The sequence below is a fragment of the Bufo gargarizans genome, chromosome 2 (assembly GCF_014858855.1).
Source record: "Bufo gargarizans isolate SCDJY-AF-19 chromosome 2, ASM1485885v1, whole genome shotgun sequence".
Lineage (NCBI taxonomy): Eukaryota > Metazoa > Chordata > Amphibia > Anura > Bufonidae > Bufo > Bufo gargarizans.
Window position 1 is genome coordinate 432961270 of NC_058081.1, and position 23787 is coordinate 432985056.

Genomic DNA, 23787 nt, shown 5'->3' on the forward strand with positions numbered 1-23787 from the left:
ATAACTCACAAATACAGACACTGGTAAGCAGATTACATTTATTACAGATTTCATCATGTACCTTTCTAACAGGTCAGAGAATAACATTCTTTGCGGGAGTTCTTCTTTAATTCACTAAGGCCTCTTTCACATGAGCGATATGCATTGTGTCAGGATCTGTTTGATTCTGATGGACTATCCTGGAAGTTCATTCCGTTTTTTATGCTAATGCATACGGTGTGTGCATATTTTCTGTCCAGATTGCATGCTTTTTTGATGTGCGGTAAGAAAAACTAAATCTACATCTCCTAGCAACTATCAGTGAAAAACGTATTGTATCCGGATGCAGTCTGTTTTTCACGTAACCGCCATTTATTTCCATGGAGCCAGAGCTGTGTCAAAAACGCAGCGATTTTTCCTTAATGCAAAGATGATGCATGAAAAATGATATTAATGTGCACAGATCCATTGAAATGAATGGGTCAGGTTTCAGTGCACAAGCTAAATGCATAGCACCCAGATGGAAAACTCACTGGTATGAAAGAATCCTTAAAGGGAACCTGTCACCTAGAAAATGCATATTAAACCGCCAGCAGTACCTTATTGCAGCCTGTAGCATGATTATAAAGGGGTCTGTGTCTTTTCTGTGCAATGCGCCAGAAGTCGGAAAAAATACTTTTATTCAACTTGGTGCGCTATGTAAACGATAGTCTTGAAGTCAGGGGGGCAGCGACTTTCTCGCCTGAAGTCAAGCGTGCCCCGCCCTTGTATTTGATTTACAGGATGTCCAATTCCTTCACTGCTGGGTGCTTGAGCGCAGTCCCGCGCATGCGCATTGAGCCTACCTCACAGCGGCGTGGGAACAGTGCGCAGACGCTGGCACTGCAGGGACACAGCGCAGGCGCAAGACTACGCTTGAGCGTCCAGCGGTGAAGGAATTGGAATTCCTTTTTTCTGACTTCTGGCACATTGCACTGAAAAGACCCCTTTATAATCATGCTACAGGCTGCAATAAGGTACTGCTGGCGGTTTAATATACCTTTTCTAGGTGACAGGTTCCCTTTAATTAAGATGCTTGCATGTGATTGTTGTGTCATTTCATGGTGGTGTCAGTAGTGCAGGGCTCAGCTGTGGTGAAACTACAACTCCCAGCCTGCTCCATTGACAGGGGAGAAAAGCCAAGCAAGTGTGCATGCTGGGAGTCGTAGTTTCACCACAGCAGATCCCAGGAGTAGTAAATCAGTGGTAAAACATATAGGCACAGGGGTAATGTGGTGGCGAGATTCCATTGTTAAAGTTGTATAAGTATATTGGACAAACCCTTTTACTTCAGGCTAGGGCAGCGAACTGAATTGTGGAGCACACTATGCCCAGCTGGCACGGCTCCTAAACCATGAGGAAAGTGAGCCCCTGTCACACAGCGACCAGCAGCGGGTACCGCGCGTCCCCTGGGAAGGGCGGCAGACCCGTAGCTCTCTCTGATTGGTAAATGGCGGTAAGGGGGTGGGGCCGACGTTATAAATACCAGCACCCGCCAGTTGCCCAGGCACTTCGCATACACACTCCTTTGTGTGACGGCATACATCCTGGTCTCTGCCAACACGTCTCTTCCTGCTTCATCATGGCCGCCTTCAAGACGTCGCGAAGACTCGGGAGTTCTTCCTGGCTGCTGCTGGTCACCGTGCTGCTGTTCTGTGCGGGCACAGCGCTCACCGCAGAAATAGGCAGTAGTAAGTATGGATAGGGTTAATTCCCTGACTGACAGTGACTGGACTACATTTCCCATAACCCTTTAGGATGCGCCTGAGATTTGTCTGAAGTTCTGGAACGGTTTGGTCTTCTGGCGGTCAGTGATGAGATGTCTGGGGCTCTGGACAGCTGGGGTGGGAACCATGGTCAGGGTCTTCTCTTCTGGTGTTAGTCAGATGTGACATGGGGTGAAGTTCATTCGCAGTGTATTGTCTTCTATGGGTGTGTTGGGTGACCTTTCATATAGAAGAGGGGCAGGTATTTCTTTGTAGAAGTTGTTGAGAAGACACTTGGATCCCTCCCAGCAGTTTGGCTTAATAGGGGATACGTTTCTTATCGGTGGCCCCGCGCTGATTGTGGCTACAGGGATCGGTCCTCCCCATTGGAATGGACTAGCTGACACGTATGTGTGTCCAGCGCTCCGGCCATCTCTATGGGCCTGTTAGAAATGGCCAAGTACAAGCACTATGGTTCCTTTCTGCATGTAGGATAAGGCTACTTTCACACTTGCGTTTGGAGCGGATCCGTCTGGGGTCTGCACAGACGGATCCGCTCATATAATGCAGATGATGGGATCCGTTCAGAACGGATCCGTCTGCATTATATTTTAGAAAAAAATCTAAGTGTGAAAATAGCTCAAACGGATCCGTCCGGACTTTACATTGAAAGTCAACTTCAAACGGATCCGTCCCCATTGACTTACATTGTAAGTCTGGATGGATCCGTTTGCCTCCGCACGGCCAGGCGTCTGCCTGCTGAGCGGAGGCCAAACGGTGCCAGACTGATGCATTCTGAGCGGATCCGCATCCACGGGGCTGTTCGGGGCTGTTTGTGAGAGCCTTCAAACGGAGCTCACAAGCGGAGCCCCAAACGCTAATGTGAAAGTAGCCTTACTTCATACAGGTTTGGTTAATGTTCTCGATCTTCATGGCCTTCCTTGATTTGTGGTCCCTCCAGCTTGAGGTGCCCCACATTTTACAGCATGTAAAGTAGCAATCACACCAAATGGTGTCACAACTTCTGGCACTATGTAAACAGTCATTGTGGTAGGTCAAGATACGTGGTTGTAGAACATGGTCTCAATAGGTGAGGGTCTTCTGCTTATTTCTCTCATACACTTTAGGCTACTTTCACACTGGCGTTTTTCAATTCCGTTTGTGAAATCCGTTTCAGGGATCTCACAAATGTTTAAAAAAAGATCAGTTCAGCCCCAATGCATTCTGGATGGGTAAGGATCTGTTCAGAATAGGGCTGAAACGATTATTCGAATAACTCGATTAAATCGAGTCAAAAAATTCATCGATGCAGTTTCCCTGCATCGAGGAATCGTTTAGATCACGTGATCACGGAGCGGGAGTGAAATTAAGCGTCTCACTCACCGCTTCCGTGTCCTCCGGAGGCCAGAGAGGCAGGACTAAGCCGGCCGGCACAGAGGAGGGAGGAGGGAGTCCCTCCCTCCCCACTGTGCGTGGCTGCCGCTGAACACCAATGAGGACAGAGTAGGACGAGGAGGGGAGGGACTGTGGCCACTGCGCTACCAATGACTGTGCCGGCCATATCCCACAGGGTCCCCCTCCTCCCCCCCATCATTGGTGGCAGTGTCAGTTCCGATCGGAGCCCCAGCAGTGTAATGCTGGGGCTCCGATCGGTTACCATGGCAGCCAGGAGTCACGCTACTGAAGTCCTGGCTGCCATGGTATGTTAGTGAGCAGAGAGCAGCGCATTATACTCACGTGCGCTGTAAGCATTAGCAATCCGCCGCACAGACAGAAGGAGCGACCGCCGGCCACAGCGCACGTGAGTATAATGCGCTGCTCTCTGCTCACTACCATACCATGGCAGCCAGGGCTTCAGTAGCGTGACTCCTGGCTGCCATGGTAAACCCGATCGGAGCCCCCGCATTACACTGCCTGGGTGCTTCCGATCGGAACTGACACTGCCACCAATGATGGGGGGGAGAGGGGTCACTGCACCAATGATTAATACTGGGGGAGGGGGGGGGGGGGGGTGTTGGCCGTTACCAGAGGGGGCAGGCAGAAGCAGAGGCTGGGGGGGGGAGGCAGATCAAGAGGCCTGGGGGGGGGAGGCAGATCAGAGGCTGGGGGGGGGAGGCAGATCAGAGGCTGGGGGGGGGAGGCAGATCAGAGGCTGGGGGGGGGGAGGCAGATCCGAGGCTGGGGGGGGGAGGCAGATCAGAGGCGGGGGGGGGAGGCAGATCAGAGGCTGGGGGGGGGAGGCAGATCAGAGGCTGGGGGGGAAGGCAGATCAGAGGCTGGGGGGGGGGGGGGGAGGCAGATCAGAGGCGGGGGGGGGAGGGCAGATCAGAGGCTGGGGGGGGGAGGCAGATCAGGAGGCTGGGGGGGGGAGGCAGATCAGAGGCTGGGGGGGGAGGCAGATCAGAGGCTGGGGGGGGAGGCAGATCAGAGGCTGGGGGGGAGGCAGAATCAGAGGGCTGGGGGGGGAGGCAGGATCCATGAGGCTGGGGGGGGGGCGATGCAGATCAGAGGCTGGGGGGGGAGGCAGATCAGAGGCTGGGGGGGGGAGGCAGATCAGAGGCTGGGGGGGAGGCAGATCAGAGGCTGGGGGGGGAGGCAGATCAGAGGCTGGGGGGGGAGGCAGATCAGAGGCTGGGGGGGGAGGCAGATCAGAGGCTGGGGGGAGGCAGATGGAGAGAGAGTGGTTAATGGAGGCTGCAAGCACCACCTTGGCATGTATAAAGTTATTGGTTTAGAGAGGGGTTAATGAAGGGGTTTCATTAACCTCTTCAAACCAATAACTTTATACATGCCTAATGCCAAGGTGCTTCCATTAACCCCTCCAAACCCAATGGGCATGTATAAAGTTATTGGTTTGGAGGGGTTAATGGAAGCACCTTGGCATTAGGCATGTATAAAGTTATTAACCCCTTCAAACCAATAACTTTATACATACCTAATTACGTACGTTATTTTAAGTAGCTTTTTCTTATTAGATTACTCGATGAATCGAGAAATATAATCGATAGAATACTCGATTACAAAAATATTCGTTTACTGCAGCCCTAGTTCAGAATGCATCAGTTTGGCTCTGTTCCGCCTCCATTCCGCTCTGGTATTGACACCAAAACGCTGCTTTGCCTGGCGATGTGGAGCCAAATGGATCCGTCCTGACTTACAATCTAAGTCAACGGGGGGAGATCTGTTTTCACTGACATAATATGGTGCAAAAAAATATGGTGCAATTGAAAACGGATCCGTTTTGACTTTGTTCTTCATAATGCAAACAAATCCGTTCTGAACGGGTACAATCGTTTGCATTATAGGTGCGGATCCGTCTGTGCAGATACCAGACGGATCCGCACCTAACGCAGGTGTTAAAGTAGCCTTAGACTGCTGGCCTGTTAAGCCTCGTTCACACGTCAGTGATTGTCAACCATAAGGTATAAGGGGAAGAGCCGCACCTGGTTCTGGTTCACAATCACTGACCTGTGAATGAGGCATTACCTTGAAAACAGCGCTGTCAAGGGTGCGTTCACATGACTGTATAAATGGATCTGCATCTGTTACACAATTTAGCAAAACGGGTGTGCACCCATTCATTTCAATGGGTCAGCGAAAGATGCGGATAGCACACCGCCTGCTGTCCGCATCTGTTCCGTTCCGTGGCCCTGCAAAAAAGATAGCGCATGTCCTATTTTCGTCCGCAACTGCAGACAAGCTTAGGCATTGTCTATATAACGCTGGCTATGTGCGGTCCGTGTTTTGTGGATCCACAATTTGCGGACTGCAAAACACTTACGGTCGTGTGAATGCACCCTAATGTGTATGGGGAGCTGGCAGGTGATGTCAGGGGACTGAAAGATTCGGAGTAGTGTTGAGCGAACTTGTGTTTTAAGTTTGGCGTCAAAAGTTCTGGTTGTTGAAGAATCTCATTATGGATTCCGCTGCCACGGACCATAACGGAATTTAGAATCCATAATGCGATTCTTCGATAACCCGAACTTTAGACGCTGAACTTAAAACTCCAGTTTGCTCAGCACTGATTCTGAGCTTTGGATTTCCATGCACAATCCTTCTGGCCTTCTAGCAGCTGAGCATGCGTGTGTTTGGGAGAGGCGGGAGAGATGTATGGGTACCGTTAGTGGTTTTGGAGGTACAAAGCCTGCCATCTGACACTTTCTATATGGTGGTATGAAACCACTGATCTGTCCACCATTTGTGGAGACGAGAAGTCTGCTTTGAATAGCCAGAGATCCTCCCTGTTAGATAGGAGATTACGGTTTTTCCCCTTTTGTGCTCCTGTTTACCAAGTAAATCCACTTGTCTCCTTTGTAATGCACTTTATGTAGATGATGAAACAAGGGTGTCGGCTTCATGGAGGTGGCACACCTGTAATTTGATTAAAGGGCTGTCTCATTTCACCAAATGGCATGTATCATGTAAAGAAAGTGAATACAAGCCCACTCACTAATGTATTATTCTCCATATTACTTCCTTTACTGGCTGGATTCATTTTTCCATCACATTATATATACATTGCTCGTATCCATGGTTACAGACCACCCTGCAATCCAGCAGCAGTGGCCGTTGCTGCACACTATAGGAAAAGGAGTTGGCCTCTCTGGTGGTGCTAAGGCTACTTTCACACTTGTGGCAGAGAATCCCGGCAGTCCGTTCCATCGCCGGAACTGCCTGCCGGATTTGTCAAAATGCATGCAAACTAATAGCATTTGTCAGACGGATCAGGATCCTAATCCGTATGACAAATGCATTGAAATGCCGGATCAGTCTTCAGGGGTTAGGGCAGAGGGCCACACTCTGCCCTAACCCCTGAAGACGCCGGTAACGGCGAAACATGTCGGGGGGCAGTGAGGAGCTTTAGTTTTAACACAGCACATCGATGCAGCCAGTTTAACAGGAAGCAACACAGTACCTAGATTATTACTGGCAGCGCCCAGCCAGATAGGTACCAAATGCAATCTATCCTGGACCAGTATATTTAGTTAGGAGACTCCTAATAGGAAATTGACATACACCAATGGCTGCAACGTACTGGAATTTTAAATATATAGCTAGGAACTAGCATTATTAACAGTACATCAATAAAGGTTAAGTTTTAGGAATAGAGGTAGGTGTAGGATTAACAGGTGTAAATCAGTCCTAGGGACACTAGTTAATGTTTTTTGTATAAAACACCGCATCCTGACACTTAAAGGGAAAGTCCAGTTTTCTGATTGTAATCATACTGACCTGAAGAATGAAGATAACAGGTTAATTTGACTGAATAGTGAAAGTCACAAAAAAAACCCCATAAAACTGTGGCAGAATTATAATTTTTTTTCCCCCCCCAATTTCACCCCATTTTTATTTTTTTATTTTTTATTCTACATTGTATGCAAACATAAATGGTGCTAATAGAAAGTACAACTTTTCCCTAAAAAAATGAGCCCTCATAAGTCTATCAACGGAAAAGTTACAAAGTTATCACCCTGGGAAGGTGGGAAGTGAACAATGAAAACACAAAAACGGAAAATCACCTGGTTCTCTAAGGGTTAAAATACAGGATCTTTTTTGTTTGTTTTTCTGTTCTTCTGATGGATCAGTGATGTGAATACGGCCAAAGTCAACACTGTTCATGTCCACAGTCAGCAAGAAGTGTCTGAGATTAGCAAAGGCACAGAATACGTTTGGTAGTCTTGAGCAGCTGTGCGGCCATTTTAGATGGCAGAAGAGGAGCTTGGGAGTTGCAGCTGAAAAGATAAAAAGGTCACCATGTAAATTTTGTCTTTGTTCCCCAGTTAATGTGATATTCCCCCCCAAAACCAGAAGGGCTCTTTAAAGGATTGTCCGCTTTTATGTTGGTTCATCCTCGGTCATCATTATCTGATCAGCAGGGATCTGACACCCCATTCTAGCGCTAATCAGCTGTTTCAGAGTATTTCCACGACCAAAACATCTGTAGAGTTTGCACATCACAAAAAGTAGTCAGCACTTTGTGCTTAGGTGTATGGGTGCCTTCGGTGCCCGCACACATTACACAAACAGCACTACATTCACAGATTTGTTTTAGTGGTGATTCAAGTCTCTGGGCTTATTAGATTTTTACTTCTAAACCTGTTTTTTGGGGCAAATGGAGCCACAGTGAGATTTAATAAGGCCAGTTTAGGATTATTCTTATTAGTCTGGACATGAGCATATGTTGAGGTTAGAGGGGTTAAATCTGATGACAGGTTCCCTTTAAGTGTCTGTGCCGTTTCTTCCCCTTTCCTTATTGATGACACATGCAAGCTCAGCTGAGACAAGTGCCCATAATCTTCTCGATACCATATTGGATGTCCTGATGTCACTAGTAGTCGTACTGGAATCAGTGTGCCATCGTATAGCCTCCACACCATGTGCAGAAGACTTGTTATAGCAGATACACCTTAGATTTTCCAACCAGACCTGCGGCCGGAAACGTGAAGCATGGATGAGGTTTTTGCAAATATCTTCCATGTGGTTTGGAAAAATCAGTGTGGACATTTATTGCGTTATCTGCTAGATCAGGGATAATCAAACTGTGGCCCTCCAGCTGTTGTAAAACTACAACTCCCACAATGCCCTGCTGTAGGCTGATAGCTGTAAGCTGTTCGGGCATGCTGGGAGTTGTAGTTTTGCAACAGCTGGAGGGACCGCAGGTTGAGCATGCCTGTGCTAGTATTGCTTTGGTCATCAGGTCGGCAGCAATATTTGATGTCCGACTGATCTGAGCAAGGGTGTATGCCACCAGACCTTCTCTAGCATCAGCTGTGACATGGCAGGATTTCTCTGGAGATGTGGAGGTTGGAGATCTGACCGTGTCACCCACTGCAGTTTGGTCCGTTTTTGTATATATTTGCCTGACTTTTCCAGCAGATTGTGTTGGATTTATTTGTTGTACTTTGACCGAAGAGAGTGACCATTCTACTCTTGATGGCCTCATGAAGCTACTTCCTAAGCTCATACAATGATGTATCTGTCCAGTGATCTACTACCGCCACACTCTTGTCTTCTGAAGCTCTTACTTTGTCCCTTGGAGACTTTCCGCCATCTTTGGGTATCTCCAATGTAGCCTACACAAAGCAGATGTGGAGGAAGGATGCCATCTGGTTCTAGGAACAGAGTACAGCTGGACAGATGTCTGTCCATGTGCACTGTCGCAGCTTAGGCTACTTTCACACTGGCGTTTTGGCTTTCCGTTTGAGAGATCCATTCAGGGTTCTCGCAAGCGGTCCAAAACTGATCAGTTTTGCCCTAATGCATTCTGAATGGATAAGGATCTGCTCAGAATGCATCAGTTTGCCTCTGATCAGTCACCATTCCGCTCTGGAAGCGGACAACAAAACTCTGCTTGCAGCGTTTGTCCTGGCACACAATGTAAGTCAATAGGGACGGATCCGTTTTCTGACACAATAGAAAACGGATCCGTCCCCCATTGACTTTCAATAGAGTTCATGACTGATCAGTCTTGGCTATGTTACAGATAATACAAACGGATCCATTCATGACGGATGCATGCGGTAGTATTATTGTAACTGATCTGTTTTTGCAGATCCATGATGATCACCCCCCCCCCCCCCCCCCCCAAAAACCACAGTATGAAAGTAGCCTTACACAAGGTTTTTGGCAAAAACTGCATCACTAAAATGCTGTAGCTCCTTTCAAAAAAACCCTAGCAGAGCGCAGGAAAATGTGGCTGGTAAAGGGTTTTCCTATCGTAATATTTCTAGCATTGGTCCCTAATATACTCATTTACAGACCATAAGAGGAGGTTTGTTTGGATCCCGGCGGGCACATGTGCTACTGTGGGATCTCGGACCTGTGGATCAATGATTTCTGACCTATTTCTGTGATCTTGGCACGACACTTGTTGCAAGGATCGCTGTGCATTGAAGTGACCTCAGAATTGCAAACAATCCAGCAGAGTGGGATTCAGTTCAGTGGCTGCACGGCGATCCTTGATCGTTCAGTGAGTGTTGCGACCATGATCCTCGTGTAGCCCCAGCCTTGCTCATATATCGGTGGTAAAGCCTTTTTACAGGGCCTGTTCCGGCTCACACTGAGTTAAGTGTTAATGTGTTGGCTATGAAAGACGATCCTTGTACATGGGCGTGCTATGACAGTGAACAATGCTATGCCATAAATAGTTCTAGCAGAGGTGACAGCCATGTAAGCAGTGTAGACCAGTAGGGTCATTACTGATATCTGCTTGTTCTAGGTCAGTGGTTGCGAACCTATGGCATGGGTGCCAGAGGTGGCACTCAGAGCCCTCTGTGGAAAAAGTCTATGGTGTACCGTATGCCTTAGACATTTCCTGCCAGTCATCAGCGCAGGCGCACTATGAACAGCGCAGGCAGAGCACTGAATGTAGGCAGGCTATTATAGGTAAATGATAAAGTACGTGGAAGATGTACTATATTGGACTGTAGTATTCAGGGTAAATTGCCGTTTTGGCTTGCAGCTTGGGCACTTGGCCTCTAAATGGTTCGCCATCACTTTTCTAGTCATGCCCAGGTTTTTCAGTCTGTCAGCTGAGGAGTAATATGTGGTCGATGCTGCTTTTCAGGCTGAACATGACAAGTCAGACTGCATAGGGGACATTCTTCCACTGCTTGTAGCAACCAATCTTACTGCGGATTACGCCCAGATTTCATGCAGGAAGAAAGCTGGGTAAGGGTTCGTTCACATGAACATGTAATGCCCGTTGCCGTATTGCGGATACACGGGCACCGTTCCGTGGCCATTCCGCATCACGGATCTAGACCCATTCATTTCAATGACTCTGCAAATCCGGAGATATGGAACCCTACGGAGTGCTTTCTGGGGTTCCATTCTGTGTTTCCGCACCGCAAAAAGATAGAGCAAGTTCTATCCTTTTTTGGAATGGAGGGATGGCGGTCTGCAATTCCCATGCACCTGCCCCACGGACGGTGCCCATGCATTGCGGACCAGCATATCAGCACTGGTAGAGACATTGGGGGTCATTTACTGTCCAGAAATACACCTGCAGTGTATAGAGCATCTCCCTTTTATTACCTGGACACACCTTCTACATCTAAGTGCTACACTGCTGCCGCCATATGTATAGTTTCCTGCCGAGTAGACTCAATAATGAAGTACAAGGACCTAGGGTAGCAGATGGTACCGTTAACAGCTGGAATTTTCTAAGAGGCGTCTCAGCATGAGTGGGAACATCTGGATGCACTTAACCAATGGCTTGTAAAATGAATGCATTATACAACTGTGCTTCGGATTTCAGTTAGTTTACACAAGGACTTCTACATAGATGAGGCACTGTGATCCCTACATCTCCATCATATACCGACTTCATTAATGTCTATGTCCCAGTGAAAAATGGCAGCATTCAAAGTATTCACTTGAATTCATAAATGATCTAGGTCTTCAGTCTGCACAAGAAGTCTTGGGAGTTGATTTACGGATCTGTTTGGCTCGGTTTCGTCAGACGGACACCAAAATACTGCAGGCAGAGTTTTGGTGTCCGCCTCCAGAGCGGAATGGAGACGGAACGGAGGCAAACTGATGCATTCTGAGCGGATCCTTTTCCATTCAGAATGCATTAGGACTAAACTGATCCGTTTTTGGACCGCTTGTGAGAGCCCATGACGGATCTCTCAGATGGAAAGCCAAAACACCAGTGTGAAAGTAGCCTAAGATGCTGATTAAAACAATGGCATCCTTATTGTTCAACAATGACCCTTTAGACGCGCCGATTATCCTTCACAAAATCGTAATTTCAATCGCAGATTCCATCATTTGAAAAGCAGATGGTTGCATTTGCACAAAGCGAGCTTAAGCACCCCCACGGTGTAATCGTCTGTAATTGTGCGTGCAGTGGACAATTCCTGTTTAAACGTATGTAATCGTTACCATCCATCAATGATCTTTGTGCTCACATAAACAATTAGGCCGAATGCACATGGCCGTTGTTCACGGCCTGGATTCCTGCTGAGTGCAGGAGCGCACGGCGTCATGGGTTGCTATGACGCCGTGCGCTCCCTGATGGCGCCGCAGTACAGTAATACACTGATATGATCTATACCAGTGTATTACTGTATTGCGGCGGCAGCAGGGAGCGCACGGCGTCATAGCAACCAATGACGCCGTGCGCTCCTGCTCTCAGCAGGAATCCAGGCCGCAGTCCCACTGACCGCTGACGGCCGTGTGCATTCGGCCTTAAACCAACAAAAAATCTACTGATTGTCGGTCGACGGTCCATCGTTCATTGCTTTAACACTGCTCGATAACCTTGCAGTTTTGCTCAATTTAACGATAATTGGCTCCAGTAAAGGTACCATTAGTCTAATTGCCATGCCTCTGACAGGCTGCCTAACGCCCTAACCCACCAGTTGAGCAGCTAAAGGTGTGTTCCCCTCCACAACTATCTTGCACAGGATTGGCGCTATATGTTCTCTGGCCTTAAAGCCTACCGAAGTGGAGCAGTTGGCTGCAAGTTCCTTACTTGCTGATCATGCCACTGCGAGTAAGGAGCTTTATTACTGGTCGTGGCAGCCATCAGCAGTCTCCTGCCACATCACGGGGTTCATGTGCATGATTACTCCCCATTAGATGCACTTGAACCCAATGAAAATTCTTAAACAATGACAATGCTGTGAATTAACAGAATAGCGGCTGGTGGGGGCTGGGATCAGCCCCTCATTATGGTTCATTTTAATGAATGTTTTTGAATTGCGCTTGACCTAGTGAAAGAGGCAGATAACAGTCTACCCCTTATTACAATATATATTTTTTTTAACTTGTTCGACTAACCGACCTTTCTCTCCTCCTTATCTCTAAGCTCTGGTCTACTCTCATCTCATCCAATATCTGTTAACTCACTCCCTGATCCCTTACAATCTGGATTCTGCACTCAACAGAAACTGCCCAAGTGACCAATGACCGCTAAACGCAAAGTGACTACTCTTTACTCATTCTTCTGGATCTCTCTGCAGCATTTGTCATTGTAGACCACCAAGTCCTACTTTGCATGCTTCAATCTTTTAGCCTTAAAGGGGTATTCCCATCACAGACAATGGGGGCCTATCGCTAGGATATGCCCCAATGTCTAATAGTTGCGGGTCCCACCTCTGGGACCCGCACCAACGAGAACAGAGCGGGGCGAGCTGTGGCTGGAGGACCCCGAATTTCCCAGGGTCCGTCAACCACCAAGCGCTGCTTTTATGTCTTAGTGATCTGCCCCCATTGTCTGTGATGGGAATACCCCTTTAAGGACTCATCTGTCTAAGGGTGCATTCACACATCCGTGTGTGTTTTGCGGATCCGCAAAACACTGACACCGGCAATGTGTGTGCCTCATTTTGCAGACCGCACATCGTGCCGGCACTAATAGAATATGCCTATTCTTGTCTGCAATTGCGGACAAGAATAGGGCATGTTCTATTTTTTGGGGGAACGGAAATGCGGACGGAGTTGTGTATGTGTGAATGGAGCCTTAGTTTTCTTCCTATCTCGTTGGCTGCCCTTTCAGTGCATCATTTGCCGGTTCTACTTCCCCTCCTCTCCCTCTTGCTGTTGGGGTTCCTTGGGTCCTCTTTCACTAGATTTGGTTTTCAATACCATCTCTACACTGATGACTTTCTACTTCATCCAGTACTACAAAATGGTGACTGTCTGTCTGCAGTCTCTAACATCATGTCCTCTCTCTATCTCAGGGCCCATTCAGACGACTGTAGTGCTTTGCGGATCTGCAAAACAGATACCGGCCATGTGTGTTCCGTAATTTGCGAACCGCACATGGCCGCAACAATAATGGAAAATGCCTATAGGACATGTTCTATCTTTTCTGTGGAGCTGCGGTAAGGAATAACGGATGCGGACAGCACACGGTGTGCTGTCTGCATCTTTTGAGGGCCCATAGAAATGATTGGCTCCGCAGACCAAAATTGTGGAACGGGCGCGGATCCGTTCATACGGCCGTGTGAATGAGCCCTAAAACTGAATCTTTCAAACTGAACTTCTTGTGTTTTCTCCATCTACCTCCCTGATATTTCTCTCTCATGGTACGGGCCTACCAGAACTCCTAGGCAGCATTAACCGCCATTTCTTTGTGATGTATGACACTGATCTTTCCTTCATCCGCTATATACAGCCGCTTGCTTACTCATGCAGCCTGTCCCTCAAAAACATCTCTAAAATCTGCCCTCTTTCTATGAAAACAGAAAATTCTCATTAGCACCCTGGTCCATTCTTGTTCTGACTCCTGTAACTCCTGACTAATTTGTGTCCCCCTCACCAGATTCTCCCTTCCAATCTATCAGTCATTGCACTGGTTACCTATGCAGTATAGCAGGCATGTCCAAAGTGCAGCCCTCCAGCTGTTGCAAAACTACAACTCCCAGCATGCCTGAACAGCCTTCAGCTATCAGCCTACAGCAGCACATTGTGGGAGTTGTAGTTTTACAACAGCTGGAGGGCCGCACTTTGGACATGCCTGCAGTATAGGATTCCATTCCAACTGCTCCTTCTCAGCCACAGAGCTCCCCACAGTGCTGCACTCCCTTCATCTCATCACGCTCACAAATGATGTAAGACATGTCCTATGAGCTGAACCTCTCATTCCGTCTCCAAGACTTCACCCAAACTGCACCAGTTCTCCGGAATGCCCTACCCCAAGCAATCAGTTTAATTTAGAACGCCCTAAAAATACATCCTTTTAGGATGGCCTATCACATCCCCTGATCTAACTCTTCATAGTACCATCCATCATCAGTATCCACCACACCTTTTATTCAGCAGAGTGCAAGTTCTTTGAGTAAAGCATAAAGGCTTCTTATTCATGTGTCTCTTCTTGCTGAACGAGTGAAGTTCTCAAATAACACTTTTCTTTTCCATTTCTGTGCAGAAATCTGTTGCTGCAGAACCTCTATGGGTTAGAACAAGTGTTGTCCTGTAACAGTGTTCTGTCATGAATGGTTTTCTTTGACTGTCCGTGTCTGGTGATGAACCTTTTCCATGAGTCCTTGTACAGCGTGTTCTGCTGGGTTTCCACGGTTTACTGCGCTATACTTTACTCACTCAGTATAGAACGCTTTTAGTAAGGGTGAATTGTTGCCTAACATCTGCCACGTGTGACTTGACTCCCAATGAACTTTTATAGCAAGAAGCTTTGGGATATATTTTGTAGCACATTTGACTCCTGGTTTACAAAAACCCACACTTGAATGCCTGAATAACGTGGGTCCGGTTGGGACAACCTCAGACTGTTCCTTAGGGCCGTTGCACACAACCGTATGCCCTCCAAGACATACGGTCCATGAGCGGACCATATGTCCCGGAGCGGCATTGATCGTGCGCACGGGCCTACACAGCATCATAGATTACACTATGCCTATGGGACTATTGTCCTGCACTCATAAGATCATAGGAGTGCGGGACAATAGCCCCGCGGGCGGCCCGACATCCACAGCATCATTGTAATCTATGATGCTGTGTACTACTGTGGGCACTATCAATGCCGCTCCGGGACATATGGGCCCGCTCACGGACCGTATATCGTGGAGGTCATATGGTTGTGTGCATGGGCACTAAAATTTAATGGGTGTTACACACACCAGTCTTAGTCTAAAGTCTAGCACAAAATGCACCAAGTTCATTAGGAAGCACAGGTATAATGTGGTACATCTTCCAGCAGTCTGTGCCCCAGAATTTTAAATCTATGGCAGCTATTTGCTGGCATTTCAGCTATAATTTAATATATATATCTATATCTATATATCTATCAAAGTGTTAGGGTGCAAAAAAGGTGCAGATCGTGGACTGTACCATAATTTGTCTTTTTTACACCAAAACAGTAGCTCAGGGATCAGCAACCTCTGACATGCCAGATGTTCTGAAACTACAACTCCCAGAATCCTCATTTCACCACTTTGGGAGTTACAAGAACAGTTGAGCAGGTGTGCATGCTGGGAGTTGTAGTTTCCCTGCAGCTGGCGTACCAAAGGTTGCTGATCCCTGCAGTAGCGTATTAATCTGGTTCATTGTCATTTGTTTATGTGAATAGTTATCTTTTTACATTGTTGAAATACTCTGCTTATTTTTCAGTAAAAAACGAAAGTAATTAATCTTTTATTTCTTTTATGTGAACCAGCAAAACCCACAGACCCCGTGAGTCCTTTGGATAAAACTGCCAGTGACGTTACATCCAGTAAAATAACAAGTTTGCCAACGGTACCTAAAAACGAAAGTAAAAATGAAGGCGGTACAAACACCACTGTTGCTGCTGCTACTGCTTCTACTACTACAACTACCAAACCACCTAAAAAGGTTGCACTAACACCCACACAAGACGCGACACAAGAGGCCGCTATCAGCACGACACAAGTGACTACCAAGAAAGTGGGCTCTGTGACTTCAGTCACCATCACCAAGCTTCTAAACCTTAAGGCAACTACTGACGCCGAGCCTACTGAAGATACTTCTGTTGAGGACAACCTGATGTTTGAGACCCAGGACACTGTCCCTGCCAGCCTGCCTACTACCAAAGAATCGGAGAATGATGACGAATATCTAATTGAAAATGATGACTATGATGGTACAGTGAAGAATAAAGAGGACACGCTGATACCACGTATAAATGAAAAAGATCCTGTTACAGATTCTGAAGACAGTTCCGATGACTATGAGATTAAACCCAATAGTGATGAAGACAGTGATGAAGACAGTCACTTCTTCATGCACTTGGTTATAATAGCGTCATTAATTGCTGTAGTGTACATTGCCTACCATAACAAACGAAGGGTATGTATCCTTTTTCTTATAACTTCCATAGTCCACGTGAGGAAAGCCAATATGGCATCTCTTAAGGTGGATCTGTCAGCTTAATAGGTTTCCTTAAAACGGCTACATGCCCATTCTACTAATGGCCAGCATGGCAATAAAATGTGGCTTCTAGGAGCACGGAGAGTACAACAGCCTCCGCCCGTCCTGTAGTCACTGTCCTGAGTGGGATGGGTGGAGGGGGCTTTATCCTCATGAATAGATTGAACTCCTCATAATCTACGAGGAAGACTTATATAAAACTGACTTAGTTGCCCATAGCAACCAATCAGATTCCACCTTTCATTTTCCAGTGCAGCTCTCAAAAATGAAAGGTGGACTCGAACTGGTTGCTCTGGGCACCTAAGCCAGTTTTACTTTCCACCACTATGTGTCTGTCATCTTTCTGCATTCAAAGTTTCCAAATGGCAAATTTTCATTTGTAGGCTTTTAGTTGCTAGTAAGCATGGACCTGTAGCCATTTACATAGGGGAGCATACCATGCTGGCCGATCCGCTTTCATCTATTAGCATTTGTTGTTTTCAAATAGTTTCAAACTTGTTTGTAGGTTTTTTCCACATTTTTGCTGTAGGTGGCATTGTGTGGCCTGAGGAGTACACAATCAGATTTCTGTACTTGGCCTGTCTGACAATTAAAGGAGCAAAAATCCTACAGGGGTGCCAACTTTTATTTTTATGTAGAAACAACAAACCTAGTTCCACAGATCCAGCTTTGGTGATATCAGTTATCACCAGGGGACGCATGGTCTGGCCGTCCATATGAACCCGAGCAACAGCCTCTGTGTGGCTTACTTCCCTATATTATAAAGAGGCGTTTGTAGTATGTGCATTTGCTCCTAGTATATGGAAAACTTGTTAGAGGGGAAGGTGCATGTCTAGATCACTAGATGTTGGAGAGGTAAGTGGATGCTGGGAGAGGTCAGGATCTATGTGCAGCTTCCTTGGGATCTGCATGAAAGGTTGTAATATTTAGAAGACATGGTTTTCTGGTGAATTAATTTAGCTGGTGCAAAGCAGAAGCGACCATTTCCCTTTTATATCCTGCCGAGTAGCAGTAATAGCTTTAAAGACTTTAAGGGGATGCATACTTTTTATATATATTAGAAAGAATCACAAGGCAGCACTGTGTTCAGTGGAAAGGTGGATCATGTATTCAACCCATGCAACGTTTCAGCTCCTCTCCATGGAGCCTTTGTCAAGCAGTGATCAGTGCTCAGTACATGTACCAAAATATACATAATTTGTATTAATCAATCAATAAATATGAAAAATCAATATAAAAACATGATCTCTATTACGGCATAATATCACAATATTCATATATATAATCAGTCACTGTGCAAATTTCATGATCCCACAATTTGTGATAAAATATAGATTAGTAAAAAAATCCCTAATTACAATTCATTATTTTATGATTTAAAACCTAAAGTGCACCTGTGCAAAATAAAGTTTTTGTGTGTACTATAATGTATGAAGCACTAACCCAGATTAGTTCGCTACATGCGTTAATCTCTTGGCGTTCAGACCTCGAGCCACGCGAGAACATGAGGTCGGCCCGACCATGCGTTTAAGGGAGACTATCCAGTGTCTCTGCCCATACAGAAGATGGCGCTCGCTGCACATATACTACTGACTGCGCATGACTAAGCAGACCGTGAGATCCTAACTGCGGTAACTATAGAAACAGGGTAAACGGAGCATATGGCAACCAAAACGCATCATCAACCCTGCAATTGTGATATGCATAGCGGGATTAGGGATGTTTATATGGGAAATGCAAATAAATCGTGTCATACCCATTGCGGATTTGAGATTGGAGACATTATCCATGTCCTCAATCCCCAACCGCTACATCCCTCCAAATCTCCTATAGAACTAAATGGTATTCCACAGATACTTATTTAATAGCCACCTGATGCCCAAATAGGGAGAATCCCACATCATATGGTGTCCTCACCCCAAGAAATCCCATAAGAGGGAAGCAGCACTTGTGAGTGGCAGGGGCGTTCAAGTAGATAAACTACATGCGTCGATATTGTAAGCTGTCCCAGTTTCAGGGTGTGAGGGGGCAACTTACACAATTATGGCATGGGTAACATCCCGTTTTGGTAGAGCCAAAATAGGCCCGACATGTACGTTTCGTTGTACCTGCATCCGCGTGTACTAACTGCTATTTTAGATTACGTGTACTGCGATGAGAGGAGGAATACTAAATTCTGGTATATGTCTAAAGTTACTGCCTAATATAGGCCAATGTTTTCTCAAAATGTTTCTCACTTTTGTACTCTGATGTAAAATGAGAAACAAAGGGGATACGGTTAGAGACCCGGGTCTGTGTCCCTTGTAGAAGAGTTTTTCTAGAGAGAGATGAAACCCTCATGTGTCCTCACAAGTTTCCTAGGATATCCTCTTTTGATAAGTTTGTCCCCATTTCTTCCAATCTATTATCCAAAGTCGCCTCACTTCCCACAATCCTCTTTACCCTCAGTAACTGGCTGAAAGGGAGGGGTTTCACGTTTATTGATTAATACAAATTATGTATATTTTGGTACATGTACTGAGCACTGTGATCACTGCTTGACAAAGGCTCCATGGAGAGGAGCTGAAACGTTGCATGGGTTGATTACATGATCCACCTCTCCACTGAAGACCACAGTGCTGCCTTGTGATTATTTTATCTTTTTTTTGGCCCTCATGCACATGACCATTCTGGTCCGCTTCCGAGCCACAGTTTCTGCGGCTCGGGTGCGGACCCATTCACTTCAGTGGGGCTGCAAAAAGAATATAACATGTCCTATTCTTGTCAGTTTTGCGGACCAGAATAGGCATTTCTACAATGGGCCGCCTGTTCCGTTCTGCAAATTGCAGAAGGCGGATTTGCAGACTGCAAAAAACCGAACGGTCGTGTGCATGAGGCCTTCAACTGTGGATCGCTTTCAGTTTCCACACCTCTGAAATAATCAGTCATGCTACGAATGGTCGATATGGGCATCGACAGTTTTGTCCATATATGTTGCTGTATGAACATGCATGTGATTGAGGGACATTTACAAAACCGATGCTATGGGCAACTGCTCCATTTTCTCCCCTTACAACCATTCTGCTTCACCTTTTTTGCAGGAGTTTTAATAAATCCGGCTCAATAGGTTCCAAATTAAAGTGTTTTTTGGGCTCAATTAGGGGAGAGTTGCATCTTAAGTTTAAGCACTTTTCCGTCTTTTGTTAAAAACGAAAGATTCTAATATTTATTTTTTGCCCTTATTCAGATATATCTGCTGGTTCAAAGAAGAAGATGGAGAGATGGTCTTTGCTCAAAAAATACAGGTTACCGTCGCCTGGATCAGAATGTGAGCGAAGCAATGCCTTCCCTCAGAAACACAAAAGATTATGTATTTTGAAAGACTTTAAACATTCTTTTGCCTTTTTGGGCCTATTTTTAGGCTGCATCGCCATAAACTTGACTTGATTGCATAGTTTAGAGGAAATATTTTTTTTATAACAATTTATCAGTCTATGATGTAAAACTCAGTAAATTCAGTTATTAGGGTGACAATCGATTTTCATTCATACAAGTGATTTAAAAATACAAAGAAACGTTATATATAGATTTTTTTTTATTGATTATTCTTGCCATGCTATTTGTTTGTTTTGATTATACCAATGGTGAAATTTGCACAAAGCCTGGCATTGAATGGACTTGATTCTGCACTGCATAACTAGAAGATGGTCTTTAAACCATACAAAACATTTACCTCTTTAAAGGACAGTCACATTTTGCATATGTAGCTCTCATTGAATCGCACCCATACTGTGACCCATGGAGCCTCCATGTGCATGTCTCAGGCCCTGGATCCAAGATGGTCAGCAGCACCAAGTGCAGATCGGACACTCTTGGACCATTTGGAACTTCCTAATTGGGATGGCATTGACCAGTGCAAAAGATCTCTTGTAGCCCCTTGTTTTGCTTCGTGTCTGTTTATTGGGTGCAATTGCTAAATGCTTATTAGAGCACTGTAAAGGCATTCTGTCACTGCACTCCAGCACTATTAAAGGGGTTACCCGGTAATAAATATAGATGACCTATCTAGGGTTGGGCGATAAAGCGGTATCCACAATATACCGCAGTACTAAGAAATGGTGCTATCACGGTTACTTAAATACCACAAGATTTTAATGACGTCATAGCGGCAGTTGGACATAGCTTCTAAAATGAGTGCCGATACATTCCATAAACCAGTAGCATCATCTGAGCATGTGCTGTTTTTAGTGAGCCTTATGAACTACACAACACACTAGGCTAACAGTGGATGCTGACGTCTAATATAATACTGCATCTTCTTGTAGCCTGCTGCCCCATACTTTATAATGTCTCCTTGTGGCCTTATACTGTATAATCACCTTTTGACCCTCATACAGTATGTCTCCTTGTAGACAGACACAGGGTGTCTCCTTGTCGCCGTTATGCAGTATAATGTTTCCTTGTGGCCCTCTGCCCCATACAGTATATAAGGTCTCCTTGTGGGGGACCCCATACAGTATATGGTGTCCTTACCACCATTTAAGTGAATGGGGCTGGGCTGCAATACTACGTACAGCAATGTGCCTGAGAGAGATGCTGGGATCTCCAGAGATCCTTTGAGTGCCGCAACTCCCCATAACAGCTGATCAGCAGGAGTCCTGGGAGTAGGACCCGCACCGATCTGATAATGATTACCCATCCTGAGGATAGGTCATCATTATATATTACTGGATAACCTCCTGGACTCTTGAGCAACACGAAGATAACGGAGAGGGCCTCCTGAGCTCAACAGTCTGGACTATGTAATCCCGCAAAGTTTTAAGGGGTGCACAGCAGGCGTTTACTGGGGGGCTATGAGAGATGGCGATCTGGACTGCAGTACTCATGTAGTACTGCATGAATAAATCCACTTGATAGACACCCTTTCCCCTCAGTTTACCACCTTTTTCCATTTTGTGGCCCCACTTATCCTGCCAATCTAATGTAAATGGCAGACTTACAACTTTCCCCTGGATGTAGAAGGATCAGACTGTTGGATTTCCGCATACTCGATCATTTTGGTCTTCAGGGAGATAAGACCCTGCCAGAGGTGTCTGACAGTGGCGTTCTAACCTCTCCCCATTGATTAGCCTTTTCATACAGCCTGTTTTTGCTCTTATATCTATCACCTCCACAGAGGTTGTTTGCAGATCTGGACAAATTTATCCGCATCTGATTCAGTCTTGTGGTGTCCTTCCATTACTGTTAGAGGACCTGTAACCCCTCCTGACATGTCTGTTTTAGCAACTAGTTATTTCATTCCTTTATTTCTAAGTTATGAATGATTTTCTAGCAGCTTGCAACGAAGGTCCAGTTGGGTGTCTGTGCAGTCACTGGCAGGACTTGTAGGATAATTTCCGACTATGCAAGGACACAAGTTACTCCGTGTGCATTCCTTTTCCGTTTGTCCATTCTGCAAAAAAAATAAAAATGTCCTATTATTGTCCGCATTAAGGATAAGGATAGGACTGTCCTATTAGGGGCCAGCTGTTCCATTCTGCAAAATACGGAATGCACATGGACGTCATCAGTATTTTTTGTGTACTGCGTGTGCATGAGCCCTAATGAAGGATTAGTACATCAGAGTCATAATAGATACTCCAACATTGTCATTACAAGACAGATGCAAGTAACATAGTACATAAGGCCGAAAAAAGAAATTTGTCCATCCAGTTCGGCCTGTCATCCTGCAAGTTGTAGTTGCTAAACAAACACGCCATGATGGGTTACAGGTCCGCTTGAAGAAGTTTGTGCCATTTCAGTGGGATCAACAGTCTCATGTGTATGAGATATTCTGGCCTCCTCTCCCCCAAATGGCGGATGTTTGGTTTAAAGAAGGATTGGAATATTTGAATTCACATGTCTGGTTCCCACAGGAGATAAGCTGGTGCCAAAACTCTCCACTGCTCACACATGCATGCCTGGTGTGTGTATGGGATAGTTGGGTAAGAGCATCTGTTTGCCAACAGTTATTAGAAGTGTATGGGCACCATTTTAAGTAATTCCCCATCTACAGGATAGAGGATAACTAGCTGATCTCTGGGGTCCAACTGCTGGGATCCTGATTGATCATGAGAATAGGGGTCCCATTACCCCATTCTGATGGAGCGGCAGGTTGTGCATGCGCCCCTGCTGCTCCATTTGTTCTCTATGGAAGCGTTCGAGGTAGCTGAGCACTGTTCTTGACTATCTCCGGCTTGCCCATAGAGAATGAATGTTCGGACCCCCAGCGATCAGCTAGTTATCCCCTACCTTGTGGATAGGGGATAACCTAAACACTTTGCACAACCCCTTTAAGACAAGGCTCTTTAATTTGTTCTCTTAAAGAGCTTGCATATTTAATTAAAAGCAGATATTTAATTTAAAGTTCTGCAATAATTTTATTGCATAGTTTGTTTTTTTTTGTTTAACATTAGAAAATTTTGTAGATAAAAAAACATTAGTCCTTCAGTTGAAATGAATTTGAGAGCCATAAAGTTTTGCAGCTCCAAATGTTTATACCAATTTTTCTTAATAAATTGATAAGTGTACTGGTATGTAAAGCGTTTGTTTCAAATTTGTATCCACATGCACACTGAACCATTTAGGGGTCCATTCACATGTCCACAGTGTTTTGCAGATCCGCAAAACACCAGGCCGGCACACCAATAGACATGCCTAATCTTGTCTGCAGCTGCGGACAAGAATAGGACATGTTCGATTTTTTTTTTTTTTCGTGGACCAGAAGTTCGGGGCTGCGGACCGGAAATGTGGATGTGGCCAGCAAACAGTGTGCTATCCGCATATTTTCCTTCCCCACTAAAAATGAATGGGTCTGCACCTGTTCCGCATAACTGCGAAACAGATCTGCACCAAAGACCCTAATGCTAAGGATGGCCCTATTTTTTTTTTTTGACATTTTGCACCTCTGGTAACCAGGACAACTTTTAACATGTACAGATAAAACCTAAATTACAAAAAAAAACAACGCCCCATGCCCATATATTTTCAGAAAGTAGACACCCAGCACTTTGTACACATACATCTTTATGCAACCTGTAATGTCATAAAAGTTGCTATTACTGTCTAAGGCCTCTTTCACACGAGCGTGACTGATTTGGTCCGGATGCGCTCAGTGAAACTCGCATAATTTTGCAAGTTCAGTCAGTTTGCGTTAGTTTTTTCCGTGCTGGTGCAATGTGTTTTGATG

At 45.7% G+C, this 23787-nt stretch overlaps 1 protein-coding gene across 1 annotated transcript; it reads left to right on the forward strand.

Moving 5' to 3' along the window:
* Positions 1-1528: 1528 nt before the first annotated feature.
* C2H5orf15 (chromosome 2 C5orf15 homolog) lies at positions 1529-23134 on the forward strand. The gene is made up of 3 exons (XM_044280939.1): positions 1529-1709; positions 15850-16499; positions 19807-23134. Exons 1-3 carry the CDS (start codon positions 1601-1603, stop codon positions 19936-19938), a joined length of 891 nt encoding a protein of 296 aa, XP_044136874.1. The 5' UTR covers positions 1529-1600; the 3' UTR covers positions 19939-23134.
* The last annotated feature ends 653 nt before the right edge of the window (positions 23135-23787 follow it).

Excerpts from the sequence above, each read along its gene's own strand:
- C2H5orf15 (XM_044280939.1), top strand. The coding sequence starts at position 1,601 with ATGGCCGCCTTCAAGACGTCGCGAAGACTCGGGAGTTCTTCCTGGCTG. Across the intron at positions 1,710-15,849 it reads CACCGCAGAAATAGGCAGTA|CAAAACCCACAGACCCCGTG; the intron begins GTAAGTATGGAT and ends TATGTGAACCAG. Across the intron at positions 16,500-19,806 it reads CCTACCATAACAAACGAAGG|ATATATCTGCTGGTTCAAAG; the intron begins GTATGTATCCTT and ends GCCCTTATTCAG.